General features: G+C 40.6%; 1 protein-coding gene and 1 long non-coding RNA gene across 2 annotated transcripts; one reads left to right on the top strand and one right to left on the bottom strand.

Annotated features, from left to right (window-relative positions):
• The first annotated feature begins 4,344 nt into the window (after positions 1 to 4,344).
• Positions 4,345 to 7,849, top strand: LOC118426385 (neuropeptide FF receptor 2-like). Its single transcript, XM_035835742.1, has 2 exons — positions 4,345 to 4,499; positions 6,481 to 7,849. Exons 1-2 carry the CDS (start codon positions 4,360 to 4,362, stop codon positions 7,433 to 7,435), a joined length of 1,095 nt encoding a protein of 364 aa, XP_035691635.1. The 5' UTR covers positions 4,345 to 4,359; the 3' UTR covers positions 7,436 to 7,849.
• An 11,517-nt stretch (positions 7,850 to 19,366) lies between these two features.
• On the bottom strand, positions 19,367 to 19,945 carry LOC118426641. Its single transcript, XR_004832437.1, has 2 exons — positions 19,854 to 19,945; positions 19,367 to 19,462 (listed from the first exon to the last, which is right to left on the bottom strand). It is a non-coding gene; the product is annotated as an uncharacterized LOC118426641 (long non-coding RNA).
• Positions 19,946 to 20,552: the final 607 nt, after the last annotated feature.

The following is a 20,552-nucleotide window of genomic DNA, read 5'->3' as shown; positions in this document are numbered from 1 at the left end:
TAGATATCTATTTGCATCGATATATCCAGTTTAACCGCCCTTTGGCGTAACGCATCATCCTTGCAGGCACGCGGCGCGGCAGCAGCTAGCTATATATAACGCTAGTTCACCTTTATCCACGGAGTAACCTATATTCGATGTTTCTAAAAATGGGTATTTAAGGATATCAAGTTGACGGAAGGTGGTTTAAAATTGCAATATTTTCGAAACATATGCCAATTTCAAACTATCGTCCATCGACTTGATATCCTTATACCCTGTTATTTTTATACAACAGATATAGGTTACCATGCGAATAAAAGTAAAGTGGCGTTATATCACACTGGACGGCGTGTCACAATAGGCTGAAACTGGAAGATGGCCTGCATATCGTTACATGCACTTTTAATTACATCCTTTTTGGTCAAAGGGGGTTTTGTGACTTTTTTTCAATAAGCTAGCAAATCAGTGTACGGTATATTAAAGTGTACAAAAGGATCAGAAGCCAAGCCGCAGCAAGCTTTCATCAGCTTCCTGTCTAAAACCTTTTTAGCGCTGTGGCTACGTCCGGTTCTTATGTTACACGTACTGTTCATCCCTGTGACAGCCTCTTGTAGATCAATGTACATCAGGACTCAAGGAGCCCATGTGCACATTAGCCAAGCTCCGGTCACTCACATTACATCAATACATGTATTGAGATAACTGTATAGTTTTGCTTTTAAAGAGGAGACTTTTTCTAGAACATTCACGATTTCCATAATCTCAGAAGAACCGCACAAGAAGGAAAATTATGGATAAAACCGCATGGCGGGGGTGGGTGGGGGTGTGTGTTCCACACAAAGCAAATTCATAAATTGATAAAGAATGTCGGACACTTCGGCACATGGACACTTCGGCCCCCTGGCAATCAGGACACTTCGGCCCCAAGCCGAGGACACTTCGGCCCCAAGCCGAGGACACTTCGGCCCCAAGCCGAGGACACTTCGGCCCCGGGTCCAGTCTACGATAGTTATCTAACACGGAGCCCGAGTTGACTAAATAACGTATAATTTTAGGACGTATGATTTTACAGGAGAGCTTGTTGGCTGTTTCAGATGTAACTATGGTAGGTAAATGTGTTTGCTATGTTTCAAGACTTATTTATTTGTTTCAAGACTTAATGCTCAGTATGTTGCGTTTCACATAGCTTTTCAATTAATTTGTACATTGCATAGCATGCCCACGCACATAAGAACTAGCGGGGCCGAAGTGTCTCTGAGCCTGGGCCGAAGTGTCCTCGGCCTGGGGCCGAAGTGTCCTGGACTTGGGGCCGAAATGTCCGGGCCGAAGTGTCCATGTGCCGAACTGTCCTGATACCATTGATAAATAATGACATAACATGGTAAAAAAAGATGCAACTTCAGCGTTACATAAAGATCCCCACTAAACATTGTTTGCGCACATTAAGCTCTATGTCAAATACACAGATTATAAATTTTAATACCGTGTTTAATCATACGTGTTAGTAGAAGTCTTTCTTGAAATAATGTAAGTGTAATATCCAGCAACAGTCTTTGTCAAGGGATTAAATTTGTTATTTCTTGAAATAATTTAACTGTAATATCCAACACAAAATTGGACTTACCCAATTTTCGACTGAACAGCACCAGTCGTTGTCAATGAATGAACAATCGACTACATAATGTGACGTCATGACTATAAATTTTAATAACGTGTTTAATCATGACTGCTGTCATGACTTCACGTTATGCAGTGGATTGTTCATTCATTGACAACGACTGGTGCTGTTCAGTCGAAAATTAGGTAAGTCCAATTCTGTGTTGGATATTACACTTAAATTATTTCAAGAAATAACAAATTTCCCCCGGACAGTATTTTATGCTAAATTGATACGGAAACGTACATATATAGAATCTTCCCAAGTCTGTCTGTAAATATATATGTTCATTTGTTGAGCCAGACTACTTATTACTTACTGCTATGAAACATTTATCTATGACAACGGTGATCAAGCGTAATCTCGAAATCTAATTTACATTTCTAATTTATGAATATAAAATCAATTTTGTACAGATCGTTCATGACTGAGCAGGGTTAGATTATTGAAAAATATGTTCTCATTGCTGTGTGGTTTATGATTGAAGAAGCAAGCCTGTAGCGAAATGATTAAAATATATTGCAATTAAGCACGGGAAAGTAACGTATCATCAAAATCAAAATTGTGTATCATTTATTTTCTTTATTTCCTTTGGGACATCGATAGACGAGGACAATGTGGCGCTGCACTGATGTTAATAACTAATTTTATCATTACCACATACGAATCAGAGACAGTAGGTAAAGGTAGTATTTTGCATATGTACCTCCCCGAGTCAGGTACCCATTTTTACGCCTGGGTGAAATGAGGAAGGTCGTGCTTTTTCCAAGAGTAAAACGTCGGGGGCACGGCGAGTATCGAACTTGGGACCTCTAGAATCCGAGCTCAACTTTTAACCAGTTACGTCACATAATTATGCCAATTATCAGTTATCTTGAATCGCCCATACTTCGCATATACATGTTTTACCTATTGTTGTGTACTTTTGACGATGACGTTTTTGTCAGAGACTCGACTTGCCAAGTTTATAATTATATTTTCAGGTTTATACAAGCTCCATGTACGGTTCAACGTAGGGCTTGATAAAAATCCTCGTTGCAATTAATGATTTACATCATACTAAACTATCATTTATCTTTTCAGGTTTACCAAAAGGAACAGTTCTAATTTGAACGTCAACCTGCTCCAAACATTTATCCAGAATGAATTTCAGCAACACGTCTAATTTGACGACCGTTGACCCAGACCTGACGGCATGGAAGCATCCTCTACCAGTGATGTGCTTCCTGACTATCTGTAACATTGTCATCTTCCTCCTCTGTATTACCGGCAACGTTCTGGTCTGTATGGTTGTAGCCAAGAACAGAAACATGAGGAACGTCACCAACTATCTCATCGTCAACTTGGCCGTGAGCGACTTGTTCATGGGAGGATTCTGCATGCCGTTCACGATGTTGGACAACCTCAAGGGTGGTAAGTGCAACTTATCGATCATTCACATTGACATGAACACTCCTTCTCATTCTATTCTGTTTATGTTTTCAAGTCACATTATGTTAACGTTAACTTACATGTACATGCTTGATTTACTTGGTTTGTAACAAGATCTTATGTATCTGTTACTCTTCTGTTATTCTTAAGTCACTCTTCAATTAATCAAGAACCTTCGTTAATGTTTTTTTTATTACACCGTAGATTTTATTTGATGTCGATACGTTACGTCTCTCTCTCTTTCTCTCTCTCTCTCTCTCTCTCTCTCTCTCTCTCTATATATATAACACAAGAAGATCTAAAAATGTCGTATGCCTTATTTTGCACGTAGCAAGCATACGAAAATATAACTTGAGTTGTCCCACTCTAAGCTCCTTTGGCAAACTTTCATTTTCAATTGACTAAAGAGCTATCTAGCCTAAAGTAACCTATACCAAAACAGCTCCCGGCACATTGTACCTTCGTCAATCACGATGAACCATTTCAATGATGTCAATTGAAAACTAATTATAACATGCTACCAATTTGTTTAATACGTATTGAAAACATCAAGAGATGTCAACGTGGGTGAAGTACTTGGACAGTCAATGTACCGGGCGCCGTTTTGGTATTTTTAGTCTGAGTAGATCTTCAGTGCATGGGGAATGAAAGGTTTCCGTAGACGCTGATTGACAGATTCTAGATGTAGTGGAAAATGTCATTACAGCTATACGGCAATACTCTCTGTATGCTTGCGAGTCGAAACATGAGTGCGAGTTGAAACATACAATATCTGCGATGCCTTAAGTCCGGAGGCAATTTTTACATTAGTTCGATCGCTCTGAAACGGAAGTGGTTTTCAGTTTCCTTCACTGATCTTTGAGCCGTTGACAACGATATCTCTTTATCTTATTTTGTTATCTATTTTTTAAAATTTATTACATTGTTTTAAAAGACTAAGTAAATGCGTTCGCTGCTTTAAGTACACAGACATTTGTTTTAAACAAGCTTCTAGAATAAATTTTGTTTCTTGCGTTCGTGAACAGAATACTAGTAAATTCTATTCCTTCTTGCTCCATTTGATGATGGTGTTACTTCCGCAGACATTTGTTTTAAACAAGCTTCTAGAATAATCTTTCGTTTCTTGCGTTCGTGAACAGAATACTAGTAAATTCTATTCCTTCTTGCTCCATTTGATGATGGTGTTACCTCCGCAGACATTTGTTTTAAACAAGCTTCTAGAATAATCTTTCGTTTCTTGCGTTCGTGAACAGAATACTAGTAAATTCTATTCCTTCTTGCTCCATTTGATGATGGTGTTACCTCCGCCCTCATGCCGTGTCTCCCCAGGTTGGATGTTCGGTGCGGTGATGTGTAAAGTGCAGCCCATGGCTCAGGGCGTGGCCATGTGTGCTTCTGTCTTCACTCTAGTGGCTATCGCAGTAGACAGGTCTGTACCTCACCATTGATGCCTCACCTTACATGTGGATAAACCTTTAATTACCTCCACGAAATATCATAGAGGTTATATTTTTACCTCCATGAAGTGTCATGGAGGTTGTATTTTCACTAGCATTTGTGTGTCTGTCTGTCTGTCTGTCAACAAGATAACTCAGGAACGGCTGGATGGATTGGTTTCATACTTCGTGTGTTGTTGGGGTGTGATGAAAGCTGAAAATGATTAGATTTTGGGCTCCCTAGCGGCTTCTCTTGGTACTGCAGCGCAACTTCCGGTTTTGCTATCTCGTGCTCTGAACAAGCTATGGTCATGAATTTTGAGTGTTAGATAGCTCCTGTGCCTAGGAAGAAGTGACATAAGTTTTGGGATAGCAGGGGCATTTTTGTCAAAAACTTCTGAAGTGGATAACTCAAGAAGGGAACAATGAATTTTCATGATGATGCTTGGTATGTAGGTACCGTAGACAATGTTGTACAAAATAACAAAATCAATTATGCAAAATAAGAGCTCATTTGCATAATTAAGGAGAACAATTCATCATAGTGGTTTTTCAATGTATCTCTTGTTTCGGACATGATATGGTCTTGACATTTTAGTGGTAGATAGTTTTGAGCAACATAACAAATTGGGGCAAGTTTTAGTCCCCTAACATTTATTATTGGAACTGCAGGGGCCTTTTTGTCAAGACATTCGAAAGAGGATAACTGCAGAAAGGAATGAAGGAATCATTTTAGGCATGCGCATGCGGGTTGCTTAGGCAAAGATGTTCATAATGATATACATGTTATGCAAATGAGGACTGAATTTGCATAATTAATGAGGATATTGTACAATTCAATGTAAGTTATGATAGGTGAAACATAAGCAGATACCAAATATGCAAATGAGGAACTGATTTGCATAATATATGCGAAAATTGCAAAACCACTTAATGATTAATGATGGGAATTTTATATTTGTGACATTAGTATGTTAGTCAATGATGAACACTGTTCATAAATCATGAAAATGTTCAAGTCATATGCATAAAATTTACTAAAGCTCTAGATATTTCATGGAGGTATGAGTTCGCCGAACTCTAATTAACACTGCTTCTTTTTACCCATTTAACCCTAAAGTGTCCAGTCTGGTCCGACTAGGCACAGCCCGTATATAACTTCTAGATGCTACAAGTAAGAATTTCCATTCATTAACACAGTGGGATTACAGCATTTTTTCATTAATCATGCATAATATCAACATTCTTCTTTTTCTCAGTTACAAATATCACATAGTCCTATGATGGAACAAAGTTAGTTAAGACGATTTCCTCATCGATTATGCACATTAGATTTCAATTTGCCTAATAACCATCAAATTATATCAAGCACCAGTTAAGCTATTTACATACCGAAAGTCATGATGATCCGTTTATTTCTTCTTGAGTTATTCTTCTTCAAATTCTTAAACTAAACCGGATTCGTAAGTTCTAAAAAAAGCCGATAGAGAGCTGAAACATACGCCACTTACACTCTACCCCAAGAGCTATGTACCACTAAAAAATCACGACCGTAGCATGTCCAGAACTTGAGATTTCAAACCTGGAATTTCCATTGCAGTACCATAGCAAGCCACCAGGGAGGCGTTCTCTTCATTTCTATTCCTTTCTTTATTTCATGGGCCCATAGCGATAGCAGAAACAAAAAAAAATTCAATGATGCATACAGTCATACAAAGAAAATACATAAGTATCCTAATACATTTTGATATATATATTACGGTATTGGCAATCTGATTTCAGTGCACACTGTATTATTAAATTGTGGTCGTTAGTTCAACCTTCCTGACCACATAGACTTCATAATAGAGGCAAATTTGTTTTGGCCAAACTTGGACAAAACGTTAACAAGTACTGACTGTACGTCCTTGGGGCTGTGACATTATATGTTTCTACATGTACATCACGTACTTAATGTCTTTTCATATATATTAGATACCTTGCAGTGATGGCGCCAACTGAAGGGAAGCTCAACAACAGAGTGTGTGCCGTTACTATTATAGCCATCTGGGTTTCGAGCATTGGAATCATGTCACCTATCATTCCAATGATGGTGTACAAAGATTACGGGGACGTCCAGACATGCTCGGAAGGGTGGGAGACCTGGAAGAACAGGAGGGCCTACACAACCTCTCTCCTCGTGCTGTGCTTCGCCTTCCCACTGTTGATCATTGCAGCGTTGTACACCCGAGCAGGCGCACAGCTCTACTTATCTAGTGCGAAAAGAAACCGTGAACAGAACAGAAGCAGGACTGGCCTGGGAAATAAAGTGCGCGTGTTTAAGATGATGGCTGTTGTCGTTGTACTCTTCACCCTCTTGTTCCTACCACTACACGTCTTGACAATGTTGATAGACTTCGGAAGCTTGAATGACGTTGAGAAGAGACCTATCTATGCGTACGCCTTCCCAGTCAGCCACTGGCTTATGTTCATTCACACGTGTGTTAACCCCTTCGTCTATGCCCTGCTGAACAGAAACTTTCGGAAAGGTTTTCGGGCTGCGTTTTGGAACAACAGAACGTCAAGCACGTCCAACGCGTGCACGTGTTCTTTCGTGTGGAAGCAAAGAAGAAGGCAAAAACCAAAACTGCACGTGGAGACACCTGATCTTAGTAAAACACGGAGGATTTCGAACGACTGTGACCGTTCACACATGCCAACTCCGATGAGCCAGACAACAGCAACGGCAGGTGACCGCCCAACTCGAGCAGTGCGACCGGCCACGCTCCTACTCACCACCGCTGTCATAGAAAGTCCCCATGGCATTACCAACAGCACCTCTCTGTCTACAACTGGCTCAACACTGATTGGCCATATCAAGATGAAATCTGTTCCAAACGTGTCCTCCCGCGAAGTGCATGTACCACGTATACTGGAAACCGCAGTCTAAATAGATTATGCTGGTTAGACTGGTTTTCCAGAATCATGACTTTGATTACATTAGTAAATTCAAGAATGTGCTGTGATATCGAACAGAATACTTTCTTAGCCATATAAGTAGTTTAGATGTAGTAAAATATGAATGAACTTTGTTGCTCAACAGTTGTACAAGGTACAATGGATAACAATCAAGGTACAATGAATTGTAATCAATAACGACTTATAGCTATATACTAGACAATAGTACTACTAGGCTTATTGGGAAATGCTCTCTTAGCCCAAACACGATGAAATATTTTTTTTTTCCTTTGTCTCTGTTGATAATGTATGATGGTGTATGCTTGATATGACTTGTCTGTGTAGTCTGTGGACCATTGGAAGGCAATATTTTGTGATATAGAGTGTTTTAAAAAACAATATAATAAATTGGAATGTATGCGAAAGTACGATGGACTGAATTTTCTCATTAAAATCTATGAGAAGGCATTTTGCCCTGACCTTCATATACACGGGTCCGGAAATGACACGAAAATCCGCCTCGTCATCAGTTTGTCAGATGTCGTTAGATTTCCATTCCCTAATTGGCACCTACCGGCCCTGTAGGCTTTCATCGCCGTTACGCTGCACTTTACATCTAGTCACTGGGAAAAATATCACCCATTTGATACTAATTATAGAGTTCAAACAGAGCGCAAAACCTAGCCTTGTCGTTTGTGACGTAGATTATACAATATACGTGGTAAAATCTTAAATATGACTCGGGGCACATTTTCAAAACAATCCTTTATGGTCCCAAAAGGAGAGCGAAAATCACTAAGCACCACGCAACGAAAGTGCATTCAAATCACGGGTATATGGTGGAGGATCACCTGTAATTGTGAACATTTACTGAATTCTTTTCATTAAGACTGAGAAACATGATTTGTCTTTTCCTACGTTTCTCGTAAAAGATTTTCAATGTTAAATGGGAATATGGCGCAGTCTGGATAATCGAGATACATGAAATAATACAAAGACCTTGCATACAATTGTATAGAACGTTTTTGCTTTCACGAGAGCGCTAATTAGATATCAAACTAGACTTCCACGACCTCATACCTTCCCTCAATGCATAACGGTTTGATCATAATCATTATAATAATATCGCATATTTGCATGAAATATATTAGCTAATCATCTATACCACCCAAACAACAGATGTAGACGATAATTTAAAAAAAGGCAATAGCTTTTTTTATCATCTATGCACAAAATGCCCTCATTTGCATAATTTATATTCAACGATGGTTACCTTCGATGTAACTTCGTTCCTAATACGACAAGTACGAAATTTCCGTCATTTACCACTTATTACCACTAATTACCATCAATTTATATCACTTAAGCTATCTACATGCGAAAAACCATGATCTGCTTCAAATCATGATGATCTGAGTTATTCTCCTTCGAATTAAAAGTCTGAAACTAAACCGGCTTCAGCTGTTCCAGACCGCTATAGCCCCCCCCCCCCCCCACAATAGTACATTAGACAGCTGAGATGTCACAGTATGAGATTAGAGTATATATAAGCGGAAAAAGCGTGATAAAGTGGATAAAGTGCAGTAAGTGGGTTCTATATTCGGCAGATGTATCGTGTTGCTTATTAACATTTACCTGCGTTACCCAAGGTAAGCTCGGGACTTATCCAAAGGCAAAGTACAACAAAACAGAGCAAAGCACGCCAGGTGTTTGCTAGGCAGTAAATTCAACGAAAAGCAGGTAAAATTTGAACAGTAATGTGTGAATTGAGACAAAGCGACTCTAAAACCACAAATATTTTGTTGGCAATATCGTAGTGTTCCAAACATAATCTATGTCCATGTATGCATAGATAGTAACAGTTAGCATAGAATAGGCAGGTTGACACTAAGGTTACAGCAAGTAATTTTATGGATGGTATCCTATGCAGACTTCAAAAACATAATGAGACTGGTATCACTTACAAGCTGGCAACCATAATTTAGTCATCTTGTTTTTTTTACCCATCCTGTTTTTTTGTTGCCCTATCTCACTATTTTTGTCGTTTGTAGAGGATTTCATCAATGAAATTTACTTGCTGTACAGCCTTATTAGCAATATAAAGTTCTAAGGGAGATGTTCTATAAATGTGTCATTCAAATTGACACAGTTTGTCTCCCGAACACGTTTTCCGCTATTAGTTAGCCATATAAAGTTCTTACGGCGCTATTCTAAAAGTGAGTCATGCAAATTGACACAGTTTGTCTCCTGAACACGTTTTCTGCTGCTATTAGTTAGCAATATACAGCTAAGTTATTAAGGCGCCTTTATATAAATGTATCATTCAAATTGACACAGTTTGTCTCCTGAACACGTTTTCCGCTATTAGTTAGCTATATACAGTTCTTACGGCGCTGTTCTATAAATGTGTCATTCAAATTGACACAGTTTGTTTCCTTTCTTTATCGTTACATGCAAAAAGTCTTCGTGGGGTATCGCCAGTTCACTTTACCCACGATCGAGGCAACCTATTGTAACACCTTACAAATTGCTGTCTTTTACTTCAAAGGCATCTCAAACTTATTTCCTAACTTGATAAAACGCTGATAGCACTATTTGCTAAGTACTTTTATGTCATACCTGTGACGCGAAAACGTTCGATACGGGTGTTCCGGACCGGGCCGTACGTTTCCGTGGGCACTTTGACAGTCTGATTTGGCCAACCGTGATTTTTTCATCTTTTTTGTCCGTGACCATGTCTTATGCCTCAAATGGGCGTCTAACAGTGCCACTTCTGCAAGTCCAATCAGGTTAAACAAAATTATTGTAGAATAACTTAATTGCACGAAAATTATACATGATACAATGTATGGCAACAGTATACATATATTTCCCATTTTGGTACTTTCTCGTCATGTTGACAGTCTCTGATATAGACAAAAATATTTCAATGCGAAAATTAATGAGCGTGCGGAGATCATCCATAAAATTTACTTGGTGTGGCCTCAGTGGGACATTTATGCATCCTTCCACCCTGTGGGATACAGCGCCGTATATTCCGTATCACACAAAGGGTGCCAGGCCTTGGTAACCACTGATCGCATAGCCGAGACGCCCGCGGGAGGGCTGGGACTGATGGTAATATCATGATGTATACCGGTGTTGGGTCTATTTTTCATGTCACAGCCACCCAGGTAAACACACGTTTCACTGCGAAAAGCGTCAGAAGCTTACGTTTATAGAATTAGTTGTCTTCTAACAAACAAAACATTTAAGAATTTTATTTCCATCTTCCTAATCCGGCACTCCAATACATGAAGCGCGTTCGAAATAAATCCTTGTGATAACGTAAAATATTGATTGGCCCGGAACACCCGTTTCCAACGTTATCACGACCCAGGGATAACATAATTATATCAAATCAAATTCTAATGTTAATAACGTTTTTAACGCTTCGAAACTTTCCATTGTTATATTTAGAGCTGAATATTTAGAGCTTTTGTAAATTCTATGCAAATGACTTACATATTTACATAATTGTGCATGGTGATGTTTAACATTGACAAATGTCAAAAGTATAAAATTCCCATCATTCATCAGTTATCTGTTTTGCCATTTTTGCATAGATCCTACTTGGAATATCTTGACAAAAACGCCCCTGCAGTTTCAAAATTAAACGTTAGGGGGCTCAAACCTGATCCACCTTGTCCTGACGTTGAAAGCTGTCTGCCACCCAAAGGCCACCTAGCTATCTTCATGCCAAAAATTATGAAAATCCGTTATTCCTTACTTGAGTTTACCTCTTCGGATTGTTTTTCCCAATCCAAGCCGTTAGAGGACCCACACCTACGTCACTTCTTCAGGGGCAAAAGAGCTATCTAACGCTTAAACACCGTAACCATAGCGACCATAGCTTGTTCAGAACGCGAGATATCAAATCATGAGTTTCCGCTGCAGTACCAAGGAAAGCCGCTAGGGACCCAAAAATCTAATTTTTTCTAGTGTTTGTCACAAACCACCAACACAAGTATTAAATCAATCCATCAGGCCGTTCTTGAGTTATCTTGTTCACAGACAGACGCACACACAAACACTAAGTGAAAATATAACCTCCATAAACTGTGTAGATTCTTGAAAAAGACATATTAAAGTCGAAACCGGTAGAATACCGTCGTCTCTGAGCTGTCATTTTCCCAAGCTACGAATGATATCTCCATAAACTGTGTTGGTATTTGGTGCTCCAATTGGCCTTGAAAAGATCAAGGTCAGGGTTGATTGGGGACCCTCTGGCGATTCGTCTTCGTACAGCAACCCTGGGCTGTATCTTCTGCCCTGGGCATGCTGTTATCTTATTTTTTTTGCTGAAGGAGTAGCCTTTATGTGAGGAAGAAGTGGTGTAGGCTTGGTCATCTTAGCACCATACCTACCCGGACCCAATATGGTGGATGCTGGGTGCACCATGCGCAGCAAACGTGAAAATCGCGCCCTAAGTACTCTGTACGACAGAACTGATTCACTTCTAATTGTAAACGTAAACGAAATCGAGCTCTAATGCAAATTAGTGCGAGAAATGGTAGGGTAAGAGTGGGATCCGTCCTCCATTAACATGCCAAAGACACGCTGGATAAACCACGCAATGCCCCATTTGCACAGAGAAAGAGACAATGGAATTCGAGCATTTTACCTTGTATAAAAATCATTATCTATTCAAATAACTTTCAATGTAGGGAACTATTACATACACATGTCACGGACTGAGGCTTCAAAGAGTTCCATCAACGCTAAATAATGTATCTAGATGCTTAAATCATATAAACTGCAGCATCTTTTCAAAGCATTCATGGAGAGAAGACACGGTTGCTGTGATACAAGTAATTTGATCTTTAGTGCTTCATTTTGTACATTTGTGTTCATTTAATAATCGGAATCATGCTCCAGAAAACACGATGGGTTACGATGCTTATTACGCAGTTGATTATGACATGCTATCTGTGTAAGACTTGCTTGAGGTGAATCAAAGGAAAGCCATTATCTGCACTTTATTGCTTGATGCAATCAGCTTGCGTCCGTCCTCGTTAACGCAAACTACCGTCGATGTTCAAGTGAGCCTGGATAATGTCAAAATTAATGACCTCTGTTCCGAGTATTTAAACCAAATATCTTTTTATCCGAACGTTGTTATCTCACAGGGTGTTGGGAAGGAGGTTCACAGTTTTAAGTCACTAAGTGTGTGTTTACGGAGTTGAGAATGCGTTGAGGAAAACATCCTCCAGTTATAGGGCCTTCACACTGAAACCAAATGAGTAAAAGCAAGCAGAACCAGCCGGCAAAATTCGCGCCACATTCGGATGGAAATTCCAAATGGAACTTATGTATCCCCTTTATGAGAAAGAAATGTGCCGAAATGCCATAAGAATAACTATTCAAAAACGCAGTGAGAATTTAGAGAATACCCAGGAAAGTACGAAGAAAAGTCATTCAGATGGCATTCCGGCTGATTCCGCTTCTCGTATGATTAAAGCCCCCTTCACACGAGAGCAAGAATGAGCCGGAATGCCGTCTGAATGAAAATTGTTTTCTATTCCTGGCAATTCCTGGCAATTGGTAGTGTGTTCCAAAAATTCTCACTGCGTTCCAGCTACTTATGCCCTTTCTTTTGGCTGGCCCGAAAGTTTTTGACATGTTAATTAAAAACTGTTCAATGGTTTTCATTCAACGAACGCCTTGTCCAGGGCAACTTACTTCAAGAATGTTCAAACGTTATTACTTTATCTGATCCAGCAACTGCAAGGCAATCAAAAAAGCGGAATACCATCGTTCTGAATAATGCTTTAGAGCGATTCAAAAACAGGCCAAGGTGAGGTCGCTAAAATAAGCCCGCGATTCAATGGTATTATTTACTCCTAACCTTCCTGTACCGTGGGGAAGTGGCAGAGATTGACCACCGGCTGCGAAAGTGTCTCTATTTTGGGACGGAGAAATTGCCATTTCCCCTCCACTGCACCAAAACCTACGGCCGGTGAGGCTATGGGACCGGTGAGGTGAGGTGAGGTGAGGTGAGTTATTGTCCATCTAGTCACGTTCGCACAACACATCACAACCACCGCCACCGGCACTGACAAAACAGATGAATAGTGTACTTAATGCTCTGCGTCCTTGGCGGCTTTCTTAAGCTGCTCTTAAGAGTGGATTTATAATCGACAGTGGCGAACAAATAAACTTGAAGACCAGATGTATAGGTTTGATTCACTCATATCCAACCAGGGAGATTGACCCCTTCTCCTTTGATACCTATGGCGGCAGTTTATTACAATAATAAGAATGAAGACCTTTATTGCATATTTTTGCTCCACTGGGCCAAGTACAGGCCACATGGTAAGAAGTACATATATGTAACAATGGAAACAATCATAGAGGGTGTTCGAAGATATTTGTCAGTCTGGTGCCCACAGGGCTAAGGCAAGGTTAGTCCAACTCTCCCTGTATATATTTAGATCTCTGTATTATTACCTTATCCATAGACCTGTATACTATAACTGTAAACTTGCTGTAACCGTACGTATTGGAGTACATTGTATTATATGTTACTTTAGTTTAGCATAGATTGAATAAACACTGCTCAAAGATAATAATGAACGATCCCTATAAAACGCCTTTTCAATGGTACAACGTTGAGATTTGGATTCAGAACCTGTCCTTCTAGGTCAATATTTAAATACAATTCAATCTCTACAACGGGATAAACAAACGAGATTTACTTCTGGACGTTTTAAATGACATCCATCACTCTTCTTCAGCATCACTTGAATGAACTGACAGAACAATTCAATACACGTACAGATAACTAGACAGACTGGTTGAATGATTCGTACCACGGTGGTCCAAACGGGGAGCCAGGGAGGCCATCTACGAGCGAATCTACAACCCCACCTTAAACCGGAAGGGAGGACTCCGCGTAGAACTCTCCAGAACATGGGACCCCACTTTGCATCACAAAGGACAACAAACGTTCGGAGACCTCCGTGAAATAGCTGATCGTGTGGTGGTTGAAGTTTGTTTTTGTTCTGTTTGAAAGGACTTAGTTCTTTTGATGGAGTGCTGTAGTTCTGCTGGTTGCAGTTCTTTCTTAGGATTTCTTTGCCGCATTAGTAGGTAGTTTGTTATGGCGTTTGACTATGTGTGGGGAATGATCGATTTTTTTTACCACAAAGTAGTTGTTTGTGTAGGTGATGTAAGCTGATGAAGTAATCACTAGTTCTATGATATTGCGGGACTGATGCTCTGGGGTGTTTGGTTGATATATGTATCAAATGAGAGCTAAGCTGTTCGGGAATCTTACCAATTTCAGAAGGGATGTAGAATTCTTGAAGCTTAAGACCCCATGTCAGAGATTAAGCCCAACACGTTAACATCTCACCTTAACGCTAACACTAAAAGTTCCCCTACCTTTCTCATCCATTTTCAAATCTTTTCTCTCCTGACTTCCAACGATTGCCGCGGTCTCCTTCTAACACGACCAAAGAGGTAGAGGAAATTGTTTTAAACTTAAAAGACTCTGCCGCTGGTTATGACGAAATTAAATCGAAAGCCCTAAGATCAGCCCTTCCCCACATCCTTACTCCTCTAACTCATATTCTTAACATGTCAGTACTAAGTGTAGATGTTCCAACCGGAACAAAGATTGCTAAGTTTATACCCATGTTCAAGGAGGGAGACCCAACTATAGACCGATTTCAGTCTTGCCCAGCATGTCAAAACAGTATGAAAGGCTAGTTTACAATCGACTGCTTAAATATCTTAACACTGATAATATTCTGTAAAAAACATCATAGACCCATCTCATAAACCACCCTAGCCCCTTACAATAGTCTCAGTTATTTTCTTATCTCAAATTACTTTTCTATTATCATTTTACTATTATTTTGCATTATTATCATATCCCAATTGCTTTTTTCTTAATTATTGACTATCATTTGTGTTGTAGAGTGTAGAGGAGAAGGGCTTAGTATAAGTCGATTACGGTTTTTCTCTCCTCCTGCACCTGTAGTGTTTTTATGCATTCTTTTTCTGTATTGATTCATGTATTTTGTGCGAACAAATAAATAAACAAACAAACAAACAAACACGGAACCAGTTTTTCTGACACAAACCACATCACATGCACGCTTCTGACTTGCGTCCGCACGCCCACCACCAACATATAACACTATTACGTAATACCCACACTCAGGTGCAGGAGGAGAGAAAAACCGTAATCGACTTACTTTTCAAGTACAAACATCCCCTGCAAAACTGTCCGAAGCCATTAAAGAAAAAATGCTTCATAGCATTTCTTCTTCGTCCAAAGACCTATTCACATATACCAAATATCGAAACAATCCATCCATGCGTTCTCTAGTTATCTTGATGACAAACATCGTTCTGACAAACAAACACTCCGTTTCACAAAGGAGGTTATTATTATTGTATTGTCTTTACCATAGGGAACTATGAAAACATGATTTACATTTGAATGACGCTTGCATACGATCCTTAGGAGTTAGTGAATTGGCATGTTCAACCATTTTTTCTAGTTAGTCTAGCTGCACTTGTTTTGGATTGTTCTGCCAGCTCATTCTAGTGAGTAATAGATCTCACTCGAAACGTCTGGAAGAAAAATTTCCATTTTTTATCCCGTTGTTGAGATTGAATTGCATTTGAATACTGTTAACCTTGATGTCTAACCTTTATAGACATATTCTAAGTCAACAAGCTGTACCACAAGGCCATCTTGTTTACTTTTGTATTTAGCTCTTTGGACGTCACTGTTTGAAGGTTAATGGAATAATGTATCACGATAACGTCCTAGCTCCCCCTTCCAACAAAATACTTGTCGGAAAATGTCAATTGAAATGGACACAAAATGGATGCGCAGATGCCATGCGCAGTGCATACCATTTTAGGTTGTACGATTATGCAGATTTGCTGAGAATAACGCCGTACCGCTGCGGATCTCTGGTCATTCAGCCAGCGGAGCGCACCCATCTGGCACCCAGAGCAGGCCGCAGGTGCAGGAAGTAGGTAAGGACTTACTCAGCTTATACTTTACTCACAACTCCCTCACGTACTAGTATATCTTGTTGGGCTGCCAAAGCTTTCATATAATAGCATAGTATGTATCAGAGATATCGTAATCGGACTGAATTTGTTTTTTTATTCTGCAGATTCTGTATGCTACATTTCAACCTGTTGATATTCATCAGTGATTACTAGGGAACTAAAAGTCATATTTCTTAAGCATTTCAGCATAATGTTGATGAAATTCAACGTTGTGTCTACCGAGTACCTACCACCAGTTGCTGACAATGCCTAGGTAATGGTCATAGCTGTCGCACAAATGTAACTCTATGTTTTTTAAATTCTTTTCCTTATTGAGAAATACATGAAATAAATACAAAGAAAGGTGCAAACTCAAAGTGACGGCTGACTCAAATTGTACTTAACTTATTTTAGCGCCGCCACTTATACAAATGTTGAAAACGATATATTAGACAGGACTATAATAAGTAAATACATACATGAAAATGCATAATGTACGTGAGTCAAAAACCCCTCTCGGTAGAAAGTCAAAGCAGAGAATAGTACCTGAACTTAAAAAGATTTGTAGATATGATGTAATCCTGTGTGGCCAGCATTATGCTATATGTAGTTAACTTTAAAGGAATAGAGAGCACTACCACGTAAAATTTACATATTTGTAGCAATGTTATAGCGCTGAAATCAGCTAAATTTAATGTCCAAGTATCTCAGAAAGCTTGCCGAGGAGGACTGAGCACTGGTAATTATAGGTAGAGCAGTGTAATAGGGAATGAGCAATCGTTTCGTCGTTAATGACATTTTTTGCTCGCAAATTAGAATTAGTTTTCGTGTGAAATTTTTTAGGCACTACTAAATCTACTATCATGATTCTTCATTTTTTTAATATTCCCTGACATGGTGTAGATATCGTTCCGCAAATGAGGTCATACGTTGCTCTTCAATACATACATTTTTCACCGATTATATCAATTGAAATCATGACGAGTTTATTCATAAATATATCTAATGTGTGTGTGTTTACCGAAATCTCCTGCAGTGACGTCAGAACCCCTAAACAAGGTCTAAACATTCCAAACGTTGTCTTGCACACTCACTGTATACAGTGAAGGTTGAAAAACCATTACGGAGCTAAAAAGGCAATTATTCCAAAATCAATCAAATTTTGTCTACGACGAATTGGCTGAGAAAGACGTTAGTCTCCCAGTAACTAGGTTTATGCGCCAAACACGAGACCAATTATCGCGATGAGATGCTAACGTGGAGTGGCATAGTCATTGAAATAATCATTTACAGCATGAGCGGATACATGAGCGGGTACAGCATAAGAACAATACTTGTATAAGAAATATCAACCAATATAGATTTTTATGCTAGTACAACGACGCTAAGTGACTGAAATGTGTATGATTAAAAGCATTTTTATTTGCCAGCCCACAATCGTGCCAATTACTGCTACCATTACCGTTGTTATTCTCCAATTTCAAATCGTTTGCTTGGCGATAAAATGTGTTCTAATGATCCCATGCAAGGGAATGGAAGTCTAATGGTGCTTTTTAAGTGCCGGTTCATATACGTAGTGCGATTGTCATACGGTCACTAAATGTCTGGAGATAGTCATGCATATGACGTGCAAACTTAAGCTGTCTTGTTACAAAAAGAGCTTCCTTTGTTCCTAAGGTGGTAAAGGGGGGTTCTCGAGTCTTCTCGAAAATTCTAGTGCATCAAAGTCGTACGACAGCCTTCACCGAATGCAACGTCGACTCTATCGTATGTATAGTGTAACCACATAGTGGGGCCGCGTGGCGCAGTGGCAGCATATTCGGCTCGAGACTGAGAGGTTGCGGGTTCGAATCCGACTGCAGTGTCACCGATCTTGTGCCCTTGGGAAAGGCACTTTACACGACTTTCCTCACTTAACTCAGGTGTAAATGAGTATCTAGCTGCGGCTAGTGGTCTTGGCGGGGCTTTGTGGCCGAGACAGGCCTTAGGGGCATGTTCGGGCATGACGCACCCGCCATGGCACACATGGTAGGATTGCTAATAGAGCAATCGTGTGGAATTTCTCTGTAGGAAGTGACCTTCGACCTCACTGAGCGACATCCGCCGTCTGAGTCACGGCAGGGCTCGCCTCTCGCTTATCTTTTCGTCCAAAATTTCTGAATTTTAGCTCTGATCAAGAGCGTCTACCCAGTGTACAGCGTGTATGAACTACTGAGGCACACGATTCCACCAGTAGACGATCTGGGACCGCTGGATTGCTCACGGAACGGGCCGATAAAGTGCATCACCACGACGGGCGAGCTGTCCGAACACCACGCCATGCATGGCCAGGCGCGCCGTCTAGCCGCTTTCGACAGCCAGTAACTCGCTCTACCTGGGGCTACGAAACATCACGTCACTGAAACTCTGTCTCAGACAACCTTGCAGATGCTACGAAGGACTTGCCCTCTCTCATCGGGGACGTACAGTCCTATTGGAGACCAAACGTCGACCGCCCCCCACCCCAACAGTTCCACCGAATCTTCTCGAATTCTAGGGTCGTTCTCGCGAGATGTCCGTGATTTCCCGTGACAATCAGGGTTCCATCAGCGGCGCGACAGCTACGTACACGAGTGACACTTCCTTCTCCGCGTTCCTTCTGTTCACCATCGACAACACAAGGAAACCAGCTCCAGCGGTGTGCTGAGGACCCTCAGGACCCCTCACTTCGCAGTACTACGTTAGGCTCACCGCGCCGACGCACCTGTTTACGGCCCGAGTCTACGCTGTTCGACAGTGCCCAGCGGCGTTCTGCAGGCGGATCTTCACAAGTCCTGGACTGTTTCTTTGTCAATTGAACTGGAATTTTATATTCTCTCTAATTTACTACAATAACAATACCACCTTTCTTCACACATTTTCCGCTACGCGGTTTGGGGCCACCTCACTACGCTCGGCTTGGCCGTTGATGTCTTTGCACAACCTGTAAGCCTCTCATCGAGCAGAATAAAGACATCATATATGCCCCAAACCGCGAAGCTCTCTCCCTGTGTCATCTCGGAATACGTAAGAGTAATTATGGTAGGATTGCTAATAGAGCAATCGTGTGGAATTTCTCTGTAGGAAGTGACCTTCGACCTCACTGAGCGACATCCGCCGTCTGAGTCACGGCAGGGCTCGCCTCTCGCTTACCCACCATCCCACCCTTGTCGCATTGAAGTTTCCTTTCACAGAATGTTAAACCGTACCACTACATGTGTATGTACATTCACTGCATTGTTTGTTGTAATAGCCAAGATCCTGGTCTTCGACCCTTCATTGTTTGTTATAATCGGCAAGACCTTGGTCTTAGGCCGTTGATGTCTTTGCACAACCTGTAAGCCTCTCATCGAGCAGAATAAAGACATCATATATGCCCCAAACCGCGAAGCTCTCTCCCTGTGTCATCTCGGAATACGTAAGAGTAATTGGGGTAGGAGGAACCCCTTACATCCTTGGTCGGAAGTCCTCCTAGGAGACGGATACTCCGAAAAACAAAGCTGCATCTGCTGAAGCCGTCTCACACGTGTCATACAGTTCTGTCCCTGTGAGACTTAGTGCTCCAGTAGACGAGAGGGTGGAAAAGGAATTGCACACCCCTCCTTCACCATAAAAAGTCATGTGCAGGTCAGGCAAAACAGGTAATGCCTGTCTGCCTGCTCATCTGTCGAACCGACAGGAGAACCATAATGTATAGTGTAGATACATCGTAGATGTTTGTAGATGTTTTCAATTAGTGTTCTTCTTCTTCAGGTAGCCTCCCATCCGTAAATACGCGATGTTTTCTGCATCTGATAGTTACCGGGTTCTGATGGATTGCCAAGCGTAATGGAAAACAATTCCCGTGGGTTCTGCAACGCATCTTTCAGGTACTCCAAATCATAGATATCTGTCTTTGACAGAAGAAGCTATTTTCGTGTGGTTTCTTTAAGTCGCTTGTATCTCCGTACTCAGTAGTTCAGTCTCATTAAAATCTATTCATCAGGTTTGAAAAGCAACGTTTCGGTGGGAATGTGAATCGAATATCATATTAA

Source organism: Branchiostoma floridae, chromosome 11 (genome assembly GCF_000003815.2).
Source record: "Branchiostoma floridae strain S238N-H82 chromosome 11, Bfl_VNyyK, whole genome shotgun sequence".
Taxonomy (NCBI): Eukaryota; Metazoa; Chordata; class Leptocardii; order Amphioxiformes; family Branchiostomatidae; genus Branchiostoma; species Branchiostoma floridae.
Note: the sequence above shows the minus strand (reverse complement) of the source record. Positions and strands in the feature narration are given on the sequence as shown.